This window comes from Pseudopipra pipra, chromosome 23 (assembly GCF_036250125.1).
Source record: "Pseudopipra pipra isolate bDixPip1 chromosome 23, bDixPip1.hap1, whole genome shotgun sequence".
Taxonomy (NCBI): domain Eukaryota; kingdom Metazoa; phylum Chordata; class Aves; order Passeriformes; family Pipridae; genus Pseudopipra; species Pseudopipra pipra.
In genome coordinates this window covers 3801004-3825511 of record NC_087571.1, presented here as the reverse complement: position 1 = coordinate 3825511, position 24508 = coordinate 3801004, and the positions used below count along the sequence as shown (strand labels likewise).

General features: G+C 48.5%; 2 protein-coding genes, 1 long non-coding RNA gene and 3 other non-coding genes across 6 annotated transcripts in view; 1 reads left to right on the top strand and 5 right to left on the bottom strand.

Annotated features, from left to right (window-relative positions):
* Positions 1-9060: 9060 nt before the first annotated feature.
* HSPA8 (heat shock protein family A (Hsp70) member 8) lies at positions 9061-14986 on the bottom strand. The gene is made up of 9 exons (XM_064634527.1): positions 14856-14986; positions 13744-13953; positions 13060-13265; positions 12820-12972; positions 11508-12063; positions 10995-11197; positions 10523-10721; positions 10027-10259; positions 9061-9544 (listed from the first exon to the last, which is right to left on the bottom strand). Exons 2-9 carry the CDS (start codon positions 13946-13948, stop codon positions 9359-9361), a joined length of 1941 nt encoding a protein of 646 aa, XP_064490597.1. The 5' UTR covers positions 13949-13953; positions 14856-14986; the 3' UTR covers positions 9061-9358.
* LOC135402088 (small nucleolar RNA SNORD14) lies at positions 9866-9962 on the bottom strand. The gene has a single exon (XR_010425023.1). It is a non-coding gene; the product is annotated as a small nucleolar RNA SNORD14 (small nucleolar RNA).
* LOC135402087 (small nucleolar RNA SNORD14) lies at positions 10807-10903 on the bottom strand. Its single transcript, XR_010425022.1, has one exon. It is a non-coding gene; the product is annotated as a small nucleolar RNA SNORD14 (small nucleolar RNA).
* Positions 11274-11364, bottom strand: LOC135402089 (small nucleolar RNA SNORD14). Its single transcript, XR_010425024.1, has one exon. It is a non-coding gene; the product is annotated as a small nucleolar RNA SNORD14 (small nucleolar RNA).
* A 2607-nt stretch (positions 14987-17593) lies between the features above and the next one.
* CLMP (CXADR like membrane protein) overlaps positions 17594-24508 on the bottom strand; it is a 43125-nt gene continuing 36210 nt past the window's right edge. The window contains exons 6-7 of the mRNA XM_064634528.1: positions 22860-23001; positions 17594-21175 (exon numbers count right to left, since the gene is read on the bottom strand). Coding sequence (XP_064490598.1) covers positions 20881-21175; positions 22860-23001 — 437 coding nt within the window. The 3' untranslated portion in view covers positions 17594-20880. The remainder of the gene's footprint in view (positions 21176-22859; positions 23002-24508) is intronic.
* LOC135401928 (uncharacterized) lies at positions 20882-24477 on the top strand. The gene is made up of 2 exons (XR_010424981.1): positions 20882-22541; positions 22922-24477. It is a non-coding gene; the product is annotated as an uncharacterized LOC135401928 (long non-coding RNA).

Sequence of the window (24508 nt, the reverse complement as noted above, 5' to 3'; positions counted from 1 at the left end):
TAGAACCTGCCTCTTAAACCTGCCCCTTCTTTCCCTCTCTCCTTTCCAAGGGTGTTGGGAAGAGGGAAGCTCAGCCCCAAGGCTTTGGTGTTTAAACCCACTCAGATGTCCCTGATGCAGCCAAGCAGCTGGAGGTACCAGCAGGCAGGAAATTTGGGGTGCTCTGGGACCCCCTTGGCACTGCTCAGCACCCCCTCACCCCAAAAAAGACAAGAGAGACCTTTCCAGGAAGGTGTTGGTGCCAGTTTGCAAGTTAAGCCTGACTAAAGTGAAGCTGAGGACTCCCAGACTAGGACTAGAACCTAAATTCCAGGGTTAAACCTGCTGGGGATTATTTTTTTGGCTGAGAGCCTCGTTTTTTATCACTCCTGGCACAAAAGAGTTGATTTCTCCCCCTTATTGTTATCAATGAATAATTAAGTCTCTCCTAGTAACCCCGCGCTGAGAATGCCTTTTAAATTAAAATATTTTCCATTTGATTTTTGTTTGCTGCTCATTGAAAATTGGGAAAAATAGGCTAATTACAGCTATCCTAATTAAGCTCCTGCAATAACCCATAATTATGCCTGTATTTATCACCTTTGTGCTGGGCACTTTAACCTGTTGTGGTTTGTAATTAGCGTTGGGGGCTTTAATTTTTTTTATATCTGCCCCCCCCCCAGTATAGGTGGGGTTTGAATTGAAAGTGTGGAAACAAACTCTCTGTTTGTGAACCTGTAATTGGGGTAATTTAGGAGGGTTTTTACGAGCAGCAAGCCCAGGTCAGAAAGCTGGGCTGGGTTTAAGCACACTTGGGTGAGTCTGAGTGTGTTTTAATAAAGACAAATTGCAGCATCGCTGCTGAGCAGCACAAACTTGGCCTTTTTTTCCCTCAAAAAAAAAAAAAAGAGATGTGGAGAAAGGCTGAAATTCAGCCAGAGCAAACTGCATGAGATGCCAGCCCCTGTTTTCAGGGGTTGTGTTTTACTGCTCCGTGCTGGGGGAAGGTGCACGTGTTGCAGTGGAAGTGCTTTCCTGCCTCCCAGAGCACCTCCTTTAATGGACACAAAAATGGGTTTGCAGGGGAAAATGCCTCTCCTAGGCTGGTAGTTGCTAAATTCTTTCCATGCTGACTGCCAGGGAGGAAGGACTGAAGGACTCACAGATCCAGAGGAGCTGCTGGCTTTCCTGAGGAAAACCCGTTTTCCAGCAGCTCCCTGGAGTCCCCTCTGCAGAAAGGCCCTTCCCTGGTGCCTGCCCTGCAGGGAACCTGTGGGATCAGAGGGTCCCGTGGTGTAAAACTGCAAAATAAGGGGTTTTTTGCTGCTAAAATGCTCTTATTTCACATGCCAAGAGAGCTGGGGTTACAGGAATGACTTGATTTCTCAAGGCACTGCAAGACTTGAACCCCCTTTGGCTGAAGAGCTTTCCCAGGAGAAGGGGAGGGGAGAGAGAAAGGAAAAGAGAGCTTATATTTATATTTATATATATCCCTTTATATTTATATAGGGAAACCTCCCAGATTAAACCACTGAGGCTCCCTTGGCTCCTCTAAACACCCAACAAGGTGGGCTTTGATTTCTGGATCCTTTATTAGGACCCTTCTATTTCTCCTGCTTTTCCTCCCTGGGTGGTTGGATAATTTCTGTGCCTTTCTATTAAGGGATGTGCTTTGGGATCTGGTGATGGTAAAACCATCCAGCTCATGGGCACACAAAAAAGTTTGTGGCTTTCTGGATGGATCAGATAGATTTTGGGAGCTAAAACACAACGAGGAGACAGGGATGTACTTTGTGCACTGGGAAACCAGTGGTGTTCTGCATCCACCTTCCCCAGCTGAAAAACTGAAAACAAAGAGAATTTCGTGAGAGAGAAAATGTGGTCCCAATGAATTGTCTGCTAATAAAGCAAACTGAAAAAAATGAGATTAAATATGCACAGTGAGAGAAAATGTGGTGTGATGAATTGTCTTCTAATAAAGCAAACTGGAAAAATTGGATTAAATATGCACAGTGAGAAAGCAAATTGTTGGAATAAATTGTCTTCTAATAAAGCAAAGTTGTCTCAATTAAATTTGGGGGGGGGGTCATCAGTCTTTTGAGGACAAATCAGAGAATATCCTGACTTGGAAGGACCCACAAGGAACATTCTGACCCTGCACAGGACACCCCTAAAGTTCTAAATAAGCCCCACAGACTTCAGCAGAACCCAACCAGTGCCACAACATTTATTAGTTCATGTAAGAGACAAAAAGTAGAACAAGGGGTGTGATATTTGCACTAAACCCACTGTCTTTATGGCCAAACTTGGAGCAAGGAAAGGAGAAATTTGTTAAATCAAGTCAATTTACTGCTCTGAAATCAGGGGAGCCCAGCACTGGCCACACTTATGAGGCCATTCAGGGCTGATTTATTCCCTGAGACCACAGAGACAAAATCAAGCCATTACAACCTTTTTAAAAGCTTTCTTGCAACCAACTAAAAATATCCATTGCTGACAGATGCAAGCTGTCAATAAGGAATTTAAGAACTCAGTATGAAGAGTGGAAAGAGTGCAAAGTCTTGATAAACATCTCAAATTGGGTCTTACTCAGTGGGAAACAAGTAGTTTATAGTGGTAATTGTAAAGGGCATTTTACATTGAATCAATTAAATGAAAATCTTTTAAAGCCTTTTTAAAAAGAGACCTTTTTAAGTTAACAGGTGATTTTAATTGGAACCATGGGACTTGCATCACGGGAGGCAGGGTGGGTTTTTTTGTTGAGGTTTTCTCTTTTTTTTGGAAGCATTCAATATAGGGCAAAATCGATACACTTCCATCAGCATCTGAACTCCCAGAGTCCTGCAAGTTGAATAGTGAAGGCAAGCAAGAATTACAGTTTGCTCTGGGTTTGTGAGGCTTTTTCCAGCAATTAAATGTTCCTCCATCACAACTCCTTCATTGTGAAAGGTGCAGGAGAATTTGTCAAGACTTGGTTGCTGAGGATAATTTTTTTAGCCAGAATCCTCTGCCATCACCCACTATAAAACTTTTTTTAATAGATATTTTTGACATAATCAACTGCAGTAATTGCAACATTTAACTTTTAAATTCCCTTTTTTTACCCTATTCTCAGCCCTCTGAAGAATTATCAGCAGCAGGCAATGCCTGTGAACCTGAAGGACAAATGCCACGAGCACAAAACCTTCCCTCTAAAGCAAATGACACTTTGGGCCATTGCCTTTTAGAGCTGGTGAATCCCTGCTCTTCCCAGTGCTCTGCAATCCATCAAATCCAGCGAGGTGGGATCCAGGAACAGCAGCTGCCTACCTGGGAGGAGGAGAGGGAAAACCAGGGGCAGGAATAACACTCAGGAAAAGGCTTGGAACTGGTTCCTCTGCAGAGCCCTGGAGGCAGAATTCACTGGGACAACCTGTGGAGCCTTTATTCCTCAAAGATCAACTCCAAATTTCAATCTCATCTCCTAAAAGTCAGAGGGAAATGTCTGGTGTGTCTCATCCCACCAGGGACAGCTGAGATCCAGGGGGAGTGGGGTGGCAGAAGAGGCAAAAAAACGAATCACACAACCTGCATTTTGGGTGAAAAAACCCCTCAAAGGGCCACTGAGAAGTTCCCAGGGGAATAAACCCAGGGAGAGAGCAAGGACAGCCTGGCTGATCCAGCCACCACCCCACAGGAGAGCCAGAGCTCCTGGGATTTGACTGTGATCCTTGCAAGAGATGGTGCACCTTCCTTAAAGCAACCCTGGAGTTACATCCTGATGTTACCTCCAACAAATAAAAAGGTACAGAGCCTCTAAAAGAAGCATTGAAGCCTCTGAAAGAAGCATTGAAGCCTTCTGGGTGTGGACAGAAAAAGAAAGGCTGGAGAAATATCCCAGCTGAGTGACAGGAGGAATTCAAGGAGGGGCAGCACCAAGGAAGGGGCATCCCAACATCTTCCCTCCCTGAAGTGGAGGATTGAGGCCAGCAAGGTTGAAGACATGAGTATCTTTATTTTAGGGTCATGGGAAACATGAAACCCCCCTAAGTATAAACAGCACATATTCCCTGGAAGTGTCCAGGGCCAGGCTGGAGCAACCTGGGAATGTGGGAGGTGTCCCTGCCCATGACAGAGGGTGGACTAGATGAGCTTTAAGGTCCTTTCCAAGCCAAATCATTCTGGAATTCTGCACTACAGGAGGTGGTTTGGATCCCTCCTGCCCTTCCCTACCCCTGCAGTGACTCCCTTGCCCTCACACACAGGGCATTCCCAAACTGGTGGGTTCCTGTGTGGCTCCAGAGACCCACCAAAATCCCAGCAGGGCAGGTGGGGAAACTGAGGCACAGTGAACCCCAGCAGGGCAGGAGCCAGCAGCAATCCAACCCCTCCTCCTGGGCATCACACCCTCCCTTCCTGCCTGGAATTGCTGTGCTGCTGCTGTGCACCCAGTGATTAGTGAGAGTGTGAAGTTATGGAGTGGGAGATCCAATCACAGCCACAACTCCAGCTCTGCACAGCACTATTTGAAAGGGTAAGTGTTCCACAGTTGTGTTTTTTTTTTCCATGCCTACAACAATCTACACAAATAGGCTTTTAAATTAAGCAGTGATTTGGAATATAAGTGAGTGCATTTAAGCTGCTAAGAGATGGAAAGATCCTAATGGCTGAAATATTTGTCATATCACAAATAAACTGGCTGTATGGGGAGCTACTAATATAACTAATTTTTACCAAATCCTTCACTGCTCTGTGACAGAAAATGAGGTCAGCACAGGTTGAGGCAACAGCAAATGAGCAGCTGCCAGAAGGCAGCACAGAATACTGATAAAGGACTCTGCAGGAACTGTGCTGCCTGCCCACAGAAACAGGAATCAGTTTGTTCAAATTAAGATAGAGCTTTTCCAGAGCATCCAAGGTTTTAATGGAAAGGTGCCGACGAATACAGGCTTTCAATGGATCTGGAATACAAATGCCTTCCCAGGTGTTCCCTCCCTGTCCCTCCAGGCCTGGGCACATCCCGGTCTCTCCATGAGTTCTGTGGGATTTTTAAAGGCACTGGGGTGTCAGAGAGGGCAGGAGGTGCCCTGGGTCAGCTGATGAGAGTCCCTGGGATTCCTATGGTTCCTCTGGGGTTTTCCAGTTACAGGAATTAACCCCTGACCTGATCTGCCACTCACAAGGAGGAAAAGTGAAAGGAAGAGGATTTTGGAGAACTCGGGTCACTGTGATAGAACAAACCAACCCCAAAGCCCACAGAGGTGGTGCCTGGCAGTGCCTGGAGCACCTCTAGAGGTTGAGGAGCCTCCCAAAATCACTCCAGTACAAGGTGCTCTGAGCTGCCAGATGGAGGACAATATACCCAGGGAAGAGGGAAATGCTCCATGCCAGGGCTGCAGCAACAGCCTGTGTTTTTCTTGCCATGCTCTAAAGGCTGCCTCAAACATTTGGGACCAACTGGGATGCAGCCATAGTGTGGTTAGATGAGGAGAACAACAGAATTGTTTTCATTCTCAGAAAGAAACCAAGAACGCTTTGGAAGGGGGTTTTTCTCCCTCCTTTACAGGGATAAGAAGCCTGTCTTTGAATAAGGGGAGGATTTTGGTCCAAATGAGTGAAAAAAAATCAAATAACTCCACTGGTGAAGCAGGAAACTGAGACATGGGGAAACTGAGGCACAAAATGTCTTCCATAAGAATTATAGAATCAGAGAATCCTGAGCTGGAAGGGACCCTCAAGGGTCATCCAGTCCAGCACAGACACCCCAACAATCCCCCCTGTCCCTCAGAGCATTGTCCAAACCCTCCTGGAGCTCTGGCAGCCTTGGGGCTGTGCCCACTGCCCTGGGGAGCCTGGTCAGTGCCCAACCACCCTCTAGAGGAGGAATCTTTTCCTAATATCCAACCTAACCCTCTCCTGACAGACCTCCAGCCATTCCCTCAGGTCCTGGTGTAAGGGAAAAGACTCAGTGTCTTCACTGTGGCAGCCTGAGAGTGACCCCACCATGGCAAAAACGGGTCAGAGGGGGGACCAGGGTGTCCAGTTTTAGTTTGGGATGACAATCACACATAACCCCAGCTCCCTGTGCCACATGAGAGGGGCTCTCCTGGGATCACTGCACAGGGAGCTTTGGGAGTGGAACAGCGACCACTTGGGAGCATCAGCCAATTTAAGGAGAATAAGCTCCACATGGATTAGCAATAAAACTTAAAACTCGCCACACTCCCGAAATGGAATGGTGGAAAGGGTTCATATTTGATAACCATTAAGTGGTTTAATGAAATAATTATAACCCAGACTCCTGAGCCCGGCCGGGATCAATAACTATGAGCTCTGAGCAGCAGCATGACCCGAGTTCTGCCATTTTCCCAGTGCTCCCCAGCAGGCAGAGTGTGAGACCACAAATGAGATTGACTGGAAAGTTGCATTAAACCCCCCCCCTCAAGGGCCCTCATGGATTAAGGGCCGCTGTGGCGCTGCAGTGGGCTGGTCAATACGCTTTATTTTCCGCATCAGCCCCAATTTCCCCACCTTCCCTCCCACTATTAGTGGGAGTCGATGTGCTGTCGATGCCTGGTGCTGGCAGAAGCTGCATTAATGCAGGCTCACAAAAGCAGGGCTCGTGGCATTATCACTTCACTCACTTTCAAATTACAGCCTAATGTTGTCTCCAGGCAGCCTGTGACACGTTAACACTATGTGTGGTTTGCTGGTGCCGGGCTAAAGATTTCATGGCTAAAGATTTCAGGCGAGATTTGACGACTGAAATAAACCACTGCCCGGTGGGAAATCATTCCAGGCAGGAGAGCTGGGTGTTGGTGGAAAATCAACAGGAAAGGGGTGATGAGGGTGATGATGTGGGAGAGGGGAAGAAGAGCAGGGAAGGTGTGAGGGCAGGAGGGCTGGTGTGTCCCCGTGTCTGCTGGGTAAAGGCAGTGGGACAAATAAATCAAATAAATGCACTGATGGGGCAGAGGTGATGAGAAAAACAGTACAAGTACCTGTGCTGCCAGGCACAGGTTTAGGTGCCCTGTTGCTGCTTTTAAATGTCAAAGTGTTCCCCCTGACACGTGAAATGCAGGTGGATGGACTTCAAGAAATGCTTTGTTTTGGTGGGTATCCCTTATTTTGCTCCCCTGTTTTGCAGACAACTCTTTAGGTTTCTGTGCCATCATTAATGGAAGATCTCATAAATTTGACATTGTTTTCACTCATTTGTTCACAAAAACTGCAGAACTCTGCAGCAGCCCCTTCTGTCCCACTCAGGGTCTCACATCCCTCTGGCCAGACCCTCAGCCTGTACCTGTGCTTGTTTAGGATTCAGAAACCTCCTCCCTGAGCCTGACCAGGCTGGTGGATTTGAACCAGAGCTCTGACAGCCCCCACCAACACCCTCCTGTGAGACCTGTGCTGGCTTAACCCACTGGTCCTAAAATACCCTAAAATACCACTTTCCCACTCCCATTTCCACTTAGTATCCCTTAGGGCAACAAAAGCATCACACACCATTCATGGGAGGTGCTGCCACGGATCCAATTAAGTGCCGTAAATATTTTTTGGGTGACATCATTCAAAACCTTAGAGGGGCAACCAAAAAAGGTGCCTCTGTGCCATTCCATGGTCAGGTGCTGCTATCTGGTGGCCCAGCACCAGCAGTGCCAGCAGGACCCCCCCAAACTGAAAGGAATTTAAACCCTGCAGTGCAACACTTATTTCCCACTCAATTTCGTGGGATTAATTAATGTTGTGGTTATTCCCCTAATTATTATCAGGGGTCTGTAACAGCTGGCAGTGCAGGGGATGTTGCAATCAGCAGGCACAGGTTGAGGGGACACTGAGGGACAGTCTGTCCTGTGCCAAGGTCACCTGGGACAGGTTTATTTGTTCAGTGGTTTGCCCAGGGCTGTGATTGGGGTTTGTGATGAAAACAGGGAGGAGCACACAGGGATGGTTCAGTTCCTGCTGAGCAAGGTTGGCACAGAGGCCTCTTCTGCTCCTCACCCCACCAGGGGAGGCTGGGGGGGCACAAGGGGACACAGCCAGGTGACCCCAAGGGATCCCCCAGACCCTGTGGGGTCATCAGCATAAAGAGGTAGGGGAAGGAGGAAGAAAGGGACACAGGGATGGGCTTTTTCCTCCCTGGTCACCATCAGGTGTGATGGAAGAATAAATCCCTTGTTTTGCTTTCCCACCACCAGTTAAGCTCTGTGTCACCCCCCCGGGCTCTCTCAGCATTGCTGTGCCCCCAAGTACCACTCACAGCTCTGGCACTGCAACCCAAATCCCTACACTACAATAGGAATTTGAATGCCACAGGCAGCTGAGGGAGCTGGGTTTGCATTTGGAGGTGATCTGGTGGAGGGAACATGATCCCTGCCTGGGATCCAGTAGCAGGATGCACAGAACAGCTCCAAGCTCTGCTGCAGGGTTAGACTGGAGAGGGAAATGCTTCCTTCCTGAGAGGGGCAAACACTGCAAAGAATTCCAGAGGTGATGTCCCAGGTCAGTCCTTTGCCTTTAACACTGGGTCTTTCAGCCCTGCTCAGGCAGCTGGATTGGATGATCTCTCCAACTTCCTTCCAACTGATCCTGGCCTAGAGGTTTTCATGGCCTGCACCTGGAACTGAGAACTGCCACTCCTCTGCTCCAGGCTTCACTGGGAGCAGATTGCTGCTATATAAATTGATATTTAACTTTAATATAGCAGTAGTTTCCACAAAATACGTGGCATTACTGCCCATTATAGCCAAAAAAGGCCAACCAAAACCACCTCCCCCCCCAGCAATGGCTTCTCCAAACTCCAAGCCACCTCTGAACCCCCAACTTCCTGCAAGTCAGATGCCTCAGCTCATAAAAGACCAAATCATTATCTGTGTCTACTTAAAAAATGCCATTTATTGGCCAACATCTATGACAGTCAGCTTTTAATTTCTTCCTCAAAAATGCATCCAGACCATAATTCCCAGGCAGCATCTGGCTCCCTTCCCTACTCCAGCACCCACTTGGATCATGTTTAGGTATCATTATTATCTTTATTTGCCCTGAAGTTTACTTTCTTTTCCCTTAACCTACAAATACAAAGAAGTGAAGACAGAGACAGTGTGATGCCCATTAAATAGTTTTTATTCTTTAGGACATGAACTGCATTTCCACTCATTACAGTACTGTAAAGTGCAATGGTTTCATCTCCCTCCTGTGCACACTTTCAAGTATTTAAAATGCCCAGAAAATGTTTCTTTTTTCTCTTGAATTTTTGTTTTCTTTTTACAGCAGCTGAGTTATGGAGTTTTAATCTGGCAAAACCAACCCAGATGTGCCTACAGGTTTGGGTCCTTCACTCTACCCCCCACCTGGGGGTCCTCCAACACTAACTGCTAGTGGAATGCATTTCCCAGTGTCCTTAATCCACCTCCTCGATGGTTGGTCCAGAAGAGGCTCCACCAGAGGGAGGAGCTCCACCACCTGGGAATCCTCCAGGCATCCCACCGGGCATCCCTCCAGCGCTCTGGTACAGCTTGGTGATGATGGGGTTGCAAACCTTCTCCAGCTCCTTCTGCTGGTGCTCAAACTCCTCCTTCTCGGCCGTCTGGAAAACACAAGAGCTCAGTTAATGTTGCTCTCACTCATGGACACAGCCCAGAAACAAAGCAGGATTATATATTCTAAGAATCCAGGCTTATTTTTAGTCCAGATCATTGTTATTATTATTTTAGCTTATGCTCAGCCCCACCAAGTCAGACTTGCATTGGACAGATGCAAGATAACTTCTGCTCGGTCTAGTTTCAACAATACCTAGTACTTTTATCACTCTTTAATCTTAAGGTCCTGTTGCTCCAGGAGCAACACATGAGATCAGATCACTCATGGGAGAATCCCAGCTGGAAAAAGGAGGGTTTGGAAGCTGTGGTCGCTCAGACATCCAAGGAAGGAACTTGGACCAACACAAGTCTTTCGACTTCTGGTGGAAACTACGAATGGCTTTGGAGTCACTTTCATCACAGCAACCAGAGCTCCTCCAGCCTCCTGGACCAGCCCAGCCCAACACCAGGACCATGGAATGTGACCTACCTGATTCTTGTCCAGCCAGTTGATGATCTCATTGCATTTGTCCAGGATTTTCTGCTTGTCCTCGTCAGAGATCTTGCCCTGGAGCTTCTCATCCTCCACAGTTGCTTTCATGTTGAAGGCATAGGACTCCAGGGAGTTCTTGGAGGACACCTTATCCCTTTGCTTCTCATCCTCTGCCTTGTACTTCTCTGCCTCCTGCACCATCCTCTCGATGTCCTCCTTGCTCAGCCGGCCTGCAGAACACAGGGCATGGTTTGTGCTCAGTCACAAATTCCCAGGAGTTAAAAATCACACATTTCTAGTTAGTTTGGGCAGGCAGAAGAGGCCCAGAATGTGCTTTCTTAGGAACTCATGAACTACTGCACCAGCAGCAAAGCAAGGCTCACAGCTATAGTCAGTGTGAAAGTGCCAATTACAGCCAAGTTGTGATTAAAATAAAAAGCACACTTCAGAGCTCTTCAGCCTCCCACCCTCAGGAACATGTGGGGGTCCTTACCCTTGTCATTTGTGATGGTGATCTTGTTCTCCTTGCCAGTGCTCTTGTCCACAGCAGACACGTTCAGGATGCCATTGGCATCAATATCAAAGGTTACTTCAATCTGAGGGACACCTCTGGGAGCAGGGGGAATGCCAGTCAGCTCGAACTTGCCCAGCAAGTTGTTGTCCTTAGTCATAGCACGTTCTCCTTCGTACACCTAGTGAGCAAAACCATCCAATTATGTCATTAAGGTTGGCACTATTAAACCATAATGAGCTATTAATTATCCTGAGGGGACATGGTCGCTCAGACATCCAAGGAAGGAACTTGGACCAACACAAGTCTTTCGACTTCTGGTGGAAACTACGAATGGCTTTGGAATCACTTTCATCACAGCAACCAGGGATTTACAGACTGCAAGGACACACCACCTCTGGCCTAAGAGTTACTGCAAGCATCTTATCACCTCAGCCCAGAGCTCTGTGCTCACCTGGATCAGCACCCCGGGCTGGTTGTCAGAGTAAGTGGTGAAGGTCTGGGTCTGCTTGGTGGGGATGGTGGTGTTGCGCTTGATCAGCACTGTCATGACGCCGCCGGCTGTCTCAATACCCAGGGACAGCGGGGTCACATCCAGCAGCAGCAGGTCCTGCACGTTCTCAGACTTGTCTCCAGACAGAATAGCAGCTTGCACAGCTGGGGAGAGAAAGGGGAAGTGTTAGGAGCCAGATAATGCTACAGATAAACTGTGCACTACAGTCAGGCACATGGCTCGCTCAGACATCCAAGGAAGACTTTGGCCATCATTAGTAGACTTCTGGTGGAAACTACGAATGGCTTTGGAATCTGATTCATCATTGCAAGTCCAAGAAGATTTACTGATCTGAAGAGCTTCAGTCATCCAGGTGGTAAACTAAGGGCCTACACCTGTACTGCTCTGAGACCTGAACTCAGGTAGCAGCTTGTACCACCACCTCCCACAGCTGTGAGTTATATTAACAGTTACCTGCACCGTAGGCCACGGCCTCATCAGGGTTGATGCTCTTGTTGAGCTCTTTGCCATTGAAGAAGTCCTGCAGCAGCTTCTGGATCTTGGGGATGCGTGTGGAGCCGCCCACCAGCACGATGTCGTGGATCTGGGACTTGTCGAGCTTGGCGTCCCTCAGGGCCTTCTCCACGGGGTCCAGGGTGCCCCGGAACAGGTCGGCATTGAGCTCCTCGAAGCGAGCCCTGGTGATGGAGGTGTAGAAGTCGATGCCCTCGTAGAGGGAGTCGATCTCGATGCTGGCCTGGGTGGAGGAGGACAGGGTGCGCTTGGCGCGCTCGCAGGCGGTGCGCAGGCGGCGCACGGCGCGCTTGTTCTCGCTGATGTCCTTCTTGTGCTTGCGCTTGAACTCGGCGATGAAGTGGTTCACCATGCGGTTGTCGAAGTCCTCCCCGCCCAGGTGGGTGTCCCCAGCAGTGGATTTCACCTCAAAGATCCCATCTTCGATGGTCAGGATGGACACGTCGAAGGTGCCGCCGCCCAGGTCGAAGATGAGGACGTTCCTTTCAGCACCCACCTGGAGGACACAGACCAATGCTTTTAATTCACCTCCTGCTGGGGGGTCAACAACTGTTCTACTGGGCCATCAGACAGTTAAACAGATTTCACCATAGCTTTAAACAATTATAGAATAAAACTTTCACCTAAGCACCTTTTCTACTGAGTTCCAGAAATATTAATATTTCTTGTCAATGATTCCAATGGATAAAGACTTTTAGAACATTTAAAATACATATTATAGATTGTAGTACAGCTTTTAGCCATTTTAGAGTAGAACCCTTAGCTAAGCACCTTTTGCACTACATTCCTGAAACGTTGTTTTAATATTTCTGGTCAGGGATTCCAACAGATAAAAACTTTATGAACATTTTATCTGTAGAAAACATACTTAAAAAAAGACATAACGGGTACATTGCTTGATCTAACTGAGTCAAAGCTGCTCAGAGGACTCAGAAACCTTGAAGCTGTTCTAAGGAGGACAGAAGATGGTAATGAGGAGGATGAAGAGGAAGGAGAGGTCTTTGTGACTGCTTGTCACAGTCAGGGGAGGGGTGTCTGAGGGAAGTCTGATGGGACAGACAATTTTGGGCTGGGTACAACCAATGATTTAATATTCAAATATTAATTAGATATAGTTACAAAGGCCTACACTGTGGGGTGTGCAAGTGCACCTGAAGTGCTGTGATGTAAGAACTGCTTTCTACTCTTCTCTACTCAAAATTGTCCAGAACTATTTCTCCTAACTCAGACCTGATTTAACACCACACCATACCTTTTTGTCCAGCCCATAGGCAATGGCAGCTGCTGTGGGCTCATTGATAATTCTCAGGACATTGAGCCCTGCAATGGTTCCAGCATCTTTCGTAGCCTGGCGCTGGGAGTCGTTGAAATAGGCTGGGACAGTCACCACTGCATTAGTAACAGTCTGGAAAACAGCAACCAACAGCTCAGTTATCCATGTCAACTGCTCAGAGAATCACTCACAACATTCCACTCGAGTCCTAAACCTCACCTTTCCAAGATAAGCCTCTGCAATTTCCTTCATTTTGGTTAAAACCATGGAAGAAATTTCTTCTGGGTAGAAACTCTTTGTCTCGCCCTTGTACTCCACCTGCACTTTGGGCCTGCCAGCATCGTTCACCACAGTGAAGGGCCAGTGCTTCATGTCAGACTGGACCACAGAGTCGTCAAATCTGCGCCCAATCAACCGCTTGGCATCTGGAAAACACGATTTGAGCATGAATATTATGTTTATCCACAATTAAAATCTCTAAGTTCTTCCTAAAAATGCAGAAAACCATGGAACATTGTGCTTAATCTGGAATTATTACTGCCTGTGTGCAGGCATTGCTGACTTTCAACTCTTGGATATGCACAAACTCAGTGGTACCATCTCAGAAATGCTGCAGCTGGACCATAAACCAGCATGAGACAGTTGGTCAAGACCATTTAAAACAAAGTGCTAAGAAAAACTGCAGCAAGGCAAGGTTTTAGCCCTAAGGCAATTACCTTCCTTGCATATAATATAAAATTAATTAGCAGTAATCTAACTGTATTAATCAGGCTAAAAACAAATTAGGGATTTTAATTTGCAAGAGGAAGCTCTAAGCCTGCTATTAGTAATTACTGTAATCAGGTAACATTTATCCCTTTGCTCAGCTTCTTTACACCAAGTCTGGCAGTCCTGCAGCCTTACCAAACACTGTGTTGGTTGGGTTCATGGCCACCTGGTTCTTGGCAGCATCTCCAATCAGCCTCTCTGTGTCTGTGAAGGCCACATAGCTCGGTGTGGTCCTGTTGCCCTGGTCATTGGCAATGATTTCCACCTTCCCGTGCTGGAACACGCCAACACAGGAATAGGTGGTGCCAAGATCGATCCCGACAGCTGGTCCCTTCGACATCTTGTCTGGAAAATAAAAATAAAAAAAGTGTAATTAAAAGGGAAGAACTGCTGAAGGTTGCTCAGAGAAGCTGTGGCTGCCTCATCCCTGAAGACTTCAAGGCCGGGTTGGAGCAACCTGTTTCAGTTAAAGGTGCTCCTGCTCGCAGCCGGAGGTTGGAAGCGGTCGATCTTTAAGATTCTTTCCAATCTAAATTACCCTGCTACTGCAGGATGACCCCTGCAATCCCATTCCCGTTATCCCACGTGGCACCGGGAGCACACCGGGTGCATTCCCACTTTCCACCGCTTGGCGTCCTTTGCGCCCCCCACCACGTGGTGCGCGACTACAAGTCCCGGCGTGCCCCGCGCCTCCCGCGCCGCGTGACTGGCGCAGCGGGGCGGGCCCGGGGGCTGCCGGGAAATGGAGTCCCCGCCGGGCGGGCCGCGTGTGCTGGCACAGCCCCAGCCCCGTGCGGCACCGACCCCACTGCGATCCATCCTCCCGCAACACCCCGCACCGGGCCGCTTCTCCACTCTCCCCTCCCTCCTCCCCGGCTTCGGGCACTACATGCCCCGGGGCGGCCCCCTAGGGATGCAACTTGGGCGCTGCGTCTCCTGCAGTCCTCCCCCTCCCGCCCTTTCACGGGGGGGTGGGGGGGTGCGGCGGGGAAGGAGCGGAAAAACCGCTCACAGATCAGGAGAAAACCGGGGGTAAAAAAAAACACTGCAGCGGCAAAAAACGCGTCTGCACCCGCCATTCCAGCCCGATCCCCGCAGCGAAAAGCCCTCTCAAGACACAAAACCACCCGCGCCCTCCCGAAGCCGGCCCAAAGCTCCAAAGCTCCCTCTTTCCGCGCCTCCCCCCACGCAGCCACATCCCCCCGCACCCCCCGCGTGCCGCACAGTACCCCCCCCAGCGCCATTACCCGCAGTCCGGCCCGGTCTGTTTCTCACACGGGAACAGACGCTCCGCTCAGCTCCTGTTCGCCCAATGCCCCGCGCCCGCCGAGCCGGCTTTTTATACCCGCCCAGAACCTTCCAGAAGGACACGCCCCTCGAGCGCTGCCCGGGCCAATCAACGCGCGGATTCCACCCCCTTGCCCGCCGGTGATTGGTCGCCGTCCTGCGTGACGCGCACCGGAAAGGGGCGTGGCGCGCCGGCCGGCCCCGTGTTCTGGAACCTTCATGCGCTTTCCCCGCGCACCCCCCGCCCGCTATGAGCGGGGCGGGGCTTCCCGTGCGCCGCGGCCAATCAGAGCCCCCGTCTCCGGCCGCGCGCGGGTGACGACCCCCAGGGGCGGGGACAGGGAAGGGGCGGCAGCCAATCGGCGCGCGGCGCGCCCGGGTTTCGTTTGCATATTTCGCAACGGGACCAATGGGAGCGCGGGCATGGAGGGTGATTTGCATAGAGGGAGAGCGGAAAGGGGGGGGACGGGAAGATGGCGGCGCCATGAGGGGCAGGGACCACAGAGGTCCTGTGGGGTTAATGAGCGTTAATAATTAAGAGATCCTGTGCCCCCAGGATCCCGCTGTGCCCTCAGAATTCCCCCCTGCCCCCCTCCGGGAATGGCGGCATTTCCCGTTGCTGTGCTGGCAGCCCCTCCCCATATCCTTCCCCGCAGCGTGTGCTCACTGATCTCCCCGGTACAATAATCACGGTCCTCCATGTTCCCTTCAACAAGGCTCCCGGATTTGTCCCCGCGCCCTCTTTCTCTCCCAGGAAACCACGTCTGTGGTGTTTTAGGGAGACACGGGGTTTTTCCACAGAGCAAAATCCACCTCAGCGTCTCCCTGCTCCATAATCCGTCCCAACTGTCCTTATCCATCAGCAGCTCCAAAGCAAGCCAAGGCACAGGGTGTTCCCCCACACTGGCACGTCCCTGCTGCTCACTTGCAGTTCCCAGCAGGGATTATTTCTGTGGAAATAATGGAAATAGTGTGGAAAGCAGGCTGTGTCACATCCCTTGGGATCAGGGGAGCACGTGGACACCACACAAACACTGGGATGGTCCCAGCACCTGAGGCTGGAGCAGAGGTCAGGAATCACCTGAGGTCAGGCTGAGGACTCAATCCAGTGTTTACACGGCATAAAGGGCAAGTGGAAAAGTCAGGGAGTCACCGGGAGGAGGGAACACAAGATAAGAGCTCTCAGCGTGAACCCTGACCGGGTACACCTCACCCTGTCCAGAGTACACCCTGCTCCCACATTACACCAGAGATGCTCCTCGGTGTAACTCACACTCAACACACCACACACAGGTGCAGTGCTGTTAGCCTTTGGAGGTTTTTTTTGTTTGTAAATCATGAGCAGAATTCCAGCAGGACCTAAGAATAGCAGCACCTGCACCTCGAAATTCCACAGTGACATTTAGATGTGCAACCACACTTGGCAGAGCAGAGTGATAGCAAGTGAAGGGAGCCTGGAACAGCAGTGAGTCAGTGCAGGGAGGAGGGCAAATGACTCATTACATTAGGAATTAAAGGCTGTTAACCAACTGGACCAAAGTAGCTCATTTACTGTATATCAGAAAAATTACGGCTTGGTAGGCTGGACACTGCTAAGTATTTTGTGTGGAGTTTCTTCAAATTACTGATTCCAGTTATTTCTGGATGTGAATTTAGTACGTTAGGGATCAAGCACTGCTTCTCCTTTAAGAGTTTAAAACAGAATTGGGAGGAGAATAGAGATTATCAAAGACATTCCTCCTGCTCACAGCAGCAACATTTATTTATACAACACTTGCATCTGCACTCCCTGGCTGAAGTTTGAAAATCACACATTTGCAAGGCCATCCCTTCCCTCTCCCACCACATTCTCCCCCTCCAGCGTGTCAGTACAAACGGATCCTGGTTAAAAATAACCCCAGATTCCTGATACTGTACAAAAGTATGCAACTGCTCCACTCCTCTGAAAATCCCTAATCAGGATTTTTAATGTCACCAACTCCAGTGGGAGCCAGTGACAGCGTTTTCTCATGAATCAGGGACAGCCAGGACACACCTATGAGACCACTGCGTTCTGTTTTAAATCCTGTCTGGTTATGTTGCAATTTTTACTCCCAGATTTCAGAAAGGAGCACTGCTGATGTGGGGAGACCTCTGCAAAACACCCTCGGGGAGAGGAGGCTGAGAGAAATCAAGCACAATGACGTTTAGTTACCCTTAAAATCCCACCTCCAGCTCCCACACTGGAGATTCCTGTTGGCTGCCTCAAACTGTTCATCTGCAGAGAAGATCTGAACCGTCTGAGCACGGGTCAGGTGGTTGTTCCAGGTTTCCTTGTCACCTCACAGCCCATGAGATCAGTGAAACACGGGCTGGTTCAGCAGTAAGGTCACAGGAGTGGGAGGATAATGTCACCAGGGTTTATATCTGTGCTGGCACTATTTCCCACCTCCATCCTCAGCCAGAATATCTCAGGTGGAAGAGCTCCATGGAAGACAAAACCCCATTCACTCTGTACACCCAAGGTCTCACACATTTCATACCGTGGCCTGTAATTTAGACTGAAAAATACCCAGGAAAAAAAACAGCTTCTCCATGTTTCCATGCAAATAGTCCTCATTGGCTTAAAAATGGTATTTTTAACTCTGTATTTTTTCCCTTGGATTCAGCTTGACAACATGTAACACATCACACCACAGAAGATGGAGCACCGTGCAAGTTGAGTTGAGCTGCAGCACTTTAGCTGCAGCACCTTTATTTATAAAACAACCAACCAAAAAAAAAATTATGAAATCATTGATTCAAAGGAATCAATAATAAATATTTGCTTTCCTCTGAGCTGTTCGGACACAGTACAAGTACACCAATTATAGCAGGTAGAAGAGATGGAAGCTTAGTTCAGCTGCTGAGAAACAAAAAGAAAGCTACATAACATGGTCTGCATTTAATCACACAAGTAATAACTGGTATATGACAGTAAATGCTTTAATACACTATTTTACAAAGAGTTTGGCTTATGGTTCATTTGCTTCCCTTGTGCAACTCCTGAAAATAGAATACCTTTGGAATGATCTCTTTCTCCTGTTCCCTTTGAGTAATGAATTTTCCCTCTGGGTTTCCTGCTGGCAGCAGAAGTGCAGCACTGACTTTGTGTTCCCCTGGGAGATCTCTGATGTGGGGGCTGGAAAGCACCTCAGTGTCTCAGAGTTAGTGATTTTAAATCATTGTGGTGCCCACATTCCCTAAGCAGGGCCACACACCTTTGTTGCCTGGCAGGAGAGGTGCTTTTTCTGGCAGGGTTTCTATGCAGATACCTGGATAGCAGGTACCTGAACTGCTTCCCAACAGGGCTTGGAACAGCCAGGAATGATCACACACTCCAGGCTTCAGCCATTCCTCCAACTGACCTTCACCAAAAGGCTCATAAACCTCTCAGCCCCTGCAGTCACACCGATGCCTCACAGGGCAAGGAGTGACTCCTCTGCTCCAGGAGGGTTGGGACACCAGGAGAGGGTTTGCCACAGCTGATCTGTCCTGCAGCTAATTCCCAAAGGCCTCCAGAAACTCCGCCAGGAGCAGGCTGGTGCATTCTCCGAGCCTCCAGGCTGCAGACAGAGGATCCTCCTCCCTCATAATTACAAGTCTGGCCCGTGACTCAAAGCCAGCCTTTGGTTCTCAGGCTGGGACCAGCTGAGCTGTTGGAATTGTCCCCCTCAGTTTGTGCTGAGGAGCTCCTGCTTGCCCAGGCAGGACAGAAGCACTCGGGGGTTTGTGTGCACGGAGTGAGGATCCTCAGCTGCAGCACAGGTGACATGAAGCACAATAGGCAGCCACAGGAGAAGCCCCAAACTGCTTCAGCCATCCTATTCCTGCTCTGGGGATTCCCCCAGGGCTCAGGAAAAGAGCAACTGCAGAGGAATCACAGGCACTTACAGCTGCTGCAACAAACAGCTGATCAGGAATGTGCTCCTGGAGCACCCAGGGAAGCTCTCTGGGTAAAATGACAAAGGATCCAACACCAGGATCCAACACCATGGAAGCAGCAGCTTATCAAACACCTCACACCAGCTCCCCTTTGCTTCAACCTGTGACTCAGGATTGTCTTCCCTGTACAACATCAGCACTTTGTCCTGCCAAGGGTTGACTCTGGGGTAGAGAAAGCAAGTGAAATTTTGGTACATCTGATGAAAATGGGTGACTGCTCCTAGGAAAAGAGGTTCTCACATAGCAGAGGGCAAGTTTGAAATCTATTTCCCATATGGAAGCAGCCCAAGCAGGGCTTGGCTTTGATCAGGTTGTTTAAGATCTCAAGTGAGGAAGTTATAATTCCAACCCTCAGTCAAAAAAAGGAGATAAATTACAGTCCTGGAGTGAAAGAATTATAGATCTGTGGTTTTTCTGTGCAGGTCCATCTTCTATAGACTCATCCCACAAATTGAAGAAAACCTTCCCTCCCCTCAAATGGAAAAAAAAAAGTCCACCCTCTTTTTTTTTTTTTTAACAGAAAATCATCAGTCCAGGAATACAGGAATCTAAAACCTACAAGCTCAGTGTCTTGTGTGTAGCAGTGGTCAGAGCCAAGTCCTTCAGAGGAAAATACAAATGACAGAACTCTGCATCTGTCTCCCATCCTTTCCTATTGGCCTTCAACTTGAAGTGTAAGACTTTATATTCCTTGCAAATGTTTAGTCTGGTTAATCACAAAAAATATTCTTTACAATTCTTGCAGTTTTTAAAGAACCTTGCTAAAGGTCTAAGCCTCAGCTATAGCACGTGGCCCAGCATTTGGTGTAGGAATGGGACAGTGCACACAAATATCTCCTAGTGGAAGCAGCATTGTGCTGGTTTACCTGTCCCAGGTGGGTTTTCCTCATGTCCTTCAGTCTTACCTGGAGGCCACCTCAAGAGTGCTGTTGGTTCAGTCTTGGGAAGAGCTCTCCATAAGGCTTCTACAGCACAGCTCACCCCAAAACTGGGGAACTCACCACCTGCCAAGGACAAATATCTTCCAAATGCTTCATCCAGGCTTTTTGGTAGATTGGTGGCCCTCCCCTTCTGAGGAACTGCCTCCCTTCTGGATTCAGGGCCCAGTTCTCATCTCACTAAGGCTCATTAGCCACAGACCCCACTCCATAGGGGTTTCTGTGGCTTTGCAGTGCTGGCCATGAAAGCAGAGCAGGCTCCAGGCCATGTCTCTGGGTGCACCAGTAAGTTTATTCTGGCAATTAAAGCACCTCTGTTTTCTTGACATAAAAGGTCCTTTCTCTTTAATACAGAGCTCAGTTCAGACACTTGCCTTAATACTGCATCTCCTGACCTGTTGGAGTGATCCTTTCATTTCCACTTCAGTTCCAGCCTCCAAAAGCATTTCACTAGAAGACTGAATGGAGAAAACGTGAAGCACCTTCAGTCCCCTTTGAGGCTGGACACCAGCCTGCCCTCAAAATCTTCAGGTGAGACCATGCATCTTTGAAAAAGTTCTCCAAAACCAGTACAAGAGACTTCTCCCTCCCCACAAAACCTCTCTCTGGCACATTATGCATCTTTATGTCTCTGTTGATCCCTTTTAAAAAATCCTGAGGTTTGGTTTCTTTTCGCCTGCCCAGCGCTTTGCTGTTGCAGTTTTTAAATGCTCAGTGTTCCATTTCCAAAAAAGAAAAAAAAACCACCAATAAGAGATAATTTTAAAAGAAGCTCCCTTTTCCCTCAAATGGCTCCCTTTTCCCTCAAATGGCTCCCTTTTCTCTCAAATGGCTCCCTTTTCATTCAAATGTATCTTTCTTCAATAAAAGAAAATCCCGTATCGGAACTTCAATAAAAGAAAATCCTGTATCATAACCTCGGTGCTGGAAGATGTATGAGAGTTAAGTGGGAGGGCTTCTTGTGGTGTGAATAATCACGAGTGATTAAAATGAAGCTGACCAGGAAGATAATTAGCTAATCTAACAACTCCTACGTGGCTGGTGGTGTGTGAAGTGTTTCTGGGCGGCAGGAGCCTCCCGAGGGTCACACGGTCTGGAAGGCCCGGCTCTGGGCAGGCACCATCACCAGCGTGGCTCCCATTTTCATCAGGTTGTTGTAGTCGACCTTCTTTGGCTCCGTCTCCTTGCCTTCCATCTCCCTCTGGCTGTACTGGGGAGGGGTGAGGTGAGGGGTGGCTTCCGTGGACAAAGTCCGCTGGCTGCGGGAGGCACTGTTGGCTGTGGACCTGGTGGAGGAGGAACCTGAGCGGGAGCTCCTGGAGCCAGAGGAGGAGGAGCTGGGCTTGACCAGATGGGCCTTGGGTGCCTCTGCATCTTCTCTGCAACCAAACAGATGGCAGGGGCTCAAACACCACTTCCTAGTTTCACCACTGTCATAAGCAGTTGCTCCCTGAAGCTGTAAATCACCAGGGAGTGTCTGTCCAGGAATGATTTCTGTTATCTGCTTTCTGAATTCTGTGCTCTGTGCCTTGGTGGAGTGAACCCCCTATTGCCCTGCAGAGCTGCTGGTCAAACAGGTTTGGGATAAACACACACACAGCTCTGTGTGTGGAACAAATAACAAATACCAAGTGTCACTGCAAACAGCTCAGATAGAACTGTCTGCTCTGTAATCCTGACTCATAATGAGAAATGGCCTGGGCAAGACTAGCTGAAACCAGTTCTTCCACTTAAAATAACCTGTGGGTAGAGAAAGAAGTGCAAGAACTGGGTCCTGAGAGAAAGAGAGAGAGGATGTAACAGTCAGGCGTGAAAAGGTGATACAAGAGGGTGAGGCTCCAACTGAAAATTCATGCAAGGTGAGAAAGCAAAGAAAGCAGGAAAAAGGGAAGGGAAGGAATCAGCAGAGGCTGCTTTCAGGCTGGCAACCTGAGTGTGAGGCAGAGGAATCAGCTGCTGAAGGGATTACAGAGATGTCATATGAGGGCAGTCATACAAATAGACACAGAGATGGATCAAGGCACGGGGGTTGTTTCTTCTAGGGCGGGAGCAGCTAAAACTCCTTCCTGGAAATAGATCTTTCCAGTGCTTTCCTTCCTGAGGGGTTTAGGCTGGGTTGGCTGGAGACCAATCTCTGCTTAGGGGAGTTAAGGGGCAGGCCTGGAACAGATGAGCTCCAAGAACATGTGTCAGCATTGCCGGGGTGAGGCTGCTCCCCTCACAGACAGCTCAAGGATTGCTCACCCAGGCTAAATCCAGAGCACAGTTGTTCAGAAGGCTCAAGGAGGACTGAGAGAACCTGCCAGTCTTGGAGCATTCCCAATAAAAACTGCGATTGAGAAGGAGAGAGGAGAAGGAGAGAGAAGGAGAAGGAAGGAGGAGAAAGAAGGAGACAGAAAAGGAGGAAAAAGAAGGAGAAGGAGAAGGAGAAAGAAAGTAAGAGAAAGAAGGAGAAAGAAAGAAAGAGAAAGAAGGAGAAGGAGAAAGAAGGAGAAAGAAGGAGAAGGAGAAAGAAGGAGAAAGAAGGAGAAAGAAAGAAAGAAGGAGAAAGAAAGAAAGAGAAAGAAGGAGAAAGAAAGAGAAAGGAAGAGAAAAAGAAAGAAGGAGAAAGAGAAAGAAGGAGAAAGAGAAAGAAGGAGAAAGAGAAAGGAGAAGGATGTAGAAGGAGAAAGAGAAAGGAGAAGGAGAAAGAAAGGAGAAGGAGAACTAAAACCCCCCAAACCCTCTCAGAGCCACAATGGGCAAGTGGGTTGGATTTAACAGCGTAAAAGATTATGCAAATGCTTTAAAATGCTGAAATTGCAAATGGGAGAGAGAGTTTTATGCTAATTTGCCCTGGGGGTTTGGGGGGGAAGTTTAATCTGATTTTCTGGAAAGTCTTCACAGAGATTCTCACCAGTGAAGAAATTTGTCAGTGCTATTTCACAGAGACTTTAAAAGCTATTTAGAACAAACTTTGGCAACACTTATCCCTACTTACAGCGACTTAAATCCTTACTGAAAAGATGTGTGAAACTGCAGTGAGGGAGCGTGGGAGGTGGGGGATTAAGTGCAAGGCGTTACCTGATTTCATTTGGTGCCTCCTCTTCCTCATATCTCTTCTTTTCTTTCCTCCTTATCGTCAGCCTCACCACCAGGAGGAGGAGGGAGAGTCCCACCACCACCCCACACGCTGCCCCGGCGATCATGCCGATATTTTGGGCATCTGTTGTCCGGAAAACAGATGGATTAGTTGATAAATTCTCACTGGAGTTGCGCGGTCAGGTTCCAGTCGCCACTAGAACTTAGAGCACCGGGTATAAATCAGAACAGAACGTGCCAGTTTGTTTATTTAGGTGTGTCTCCACACAGAAGCTGAACCAGTTTATCTCCAGGCACTGTCGCTGAAGCTGAGCTGAGAAAAGCTCTGGAAGGGTGGGATCACAAGTGCTGTGCCTTCAGCTGTGGGTCAGAGTGAAACGAGGAGGAAAAACCCTCCCCTCTGAGCACAGAGCCACCGAAAGCACAGACATGTGAGACACAGACATGTGAAACACGGCACCGAGCGGGTTCCTGGAGGCACGAGAGTGTTGGAACTGTGAATATTTCCCCATGAGGATTCTTTTTTTCCCCCCTTCAACTTACCCTGCAGTGATTACAACCCCTTTTCCAGAAGGAATTATTTAATCGTGGGGGGAAAAGTGACCCGAGCTGGGTCAGAGAGAGGAAGAAAGAGGTAGAAAGAAAAGAGCATCCTGTGCGTGGCATTTTTCCTCCAAAACAGAAAAGATGAGACGTTTCCCAGCCCTTGGTTGATACTTTATGACAACTTCTGGTCGGTTGGGCTGGGCTTGGCTAAAAGTTGTTTCCTTAAGGCTCGTCCCTACGGAGGGTTTAGCAAACCCGAGCGAGGTTTTAAACCAATTCAGTTCAATTGGCATAAAAGCTGCCCGGACGCTTTTACTTCAGACGCCTGAGGCAAACCGGTTTTCCTTGCTGCGTGACCGTATTCCAGTTATTTCAGGCTTGGCCGGGCAGAAAAAGTTCCAAAAGCTGTGGAATCTCCAAGAAGAGACCTCGCCATTAGCAGTCTTTTATCACAGCAGTTCCAGCTCCTGCTGATCTCCTTTCAGAGCTGCTAAACTCTATTGTTTGGATTTTTGGGTGCTAAACTCCACCCTTTTCCTGGCATGAATATGCAAAGGACGCTCCACCCTTGATGGGTTTTATCAGGCAGAACACAGATTTTAACTTCTGGTGCTCCGGACAGAATTTATTAAATTTGGATTAAAACCAAAATGTCAACAGTTGCTCCACGTTACTCTGTGTCACAATCAGCCCTTCCAGCTGTCTTTAGATAGTTCAGTGTCCTGAGAGCAACAGATAAATAATTTGGAATGTGATGGAACATCCACAGAAGGAGTTTATACCTGAGAACAGTATGCAGCCACTCCAGCCAGAAGTACCTCAAAAGCTGCAGGCTCTGGAACCTTTAACTCACAGTTTTCCCCCCTTTTATGCCATTAGTCATTCTGAAAATCAACATTTCTAACAGACCGAAAAATCTGAGCCCAAATGATGTTTTAGTCACTTTAGGTTGTGATGTTTTCTGTCACTTTAGGTTGTGATGTTTTTATCACTCTAGGTTATACAGAGGGCTGCTGTGCAAACCCTGACTGCAATAAATAAGTATAAATAAGAACTGTTTTATGGGATTAAAGTACAAAAGGGCA

What these genes read in the sequence shown, in the direction of transcription:
- HSPA8 (XM_064634527.1), bottom strand. Translation starts at nt 13,948, where the DNA reads ATGTCGAAGGGACCAGCTGTCGGGATCGATCTTGGCACCACCTATTCC. An exon ending in AGCCCGGGGTGCTGATCCAG is followed by an intron (nt 10,722 to 10,994) that starts GTGAGCACAGAG and finishes TTTGCTCACTAG; the next exon opens with GTGTACGAAGGAGAACGTGC. An exon ending in ACTGGCTGGACAAGAATCAG is followed by an intron (nt 9,545 to 10,026) that starts GTAGGTCACATT and finishes TGTGTTTTCCAG; the next exon opens with ACGGCCGAGAAGGAGGAGTT.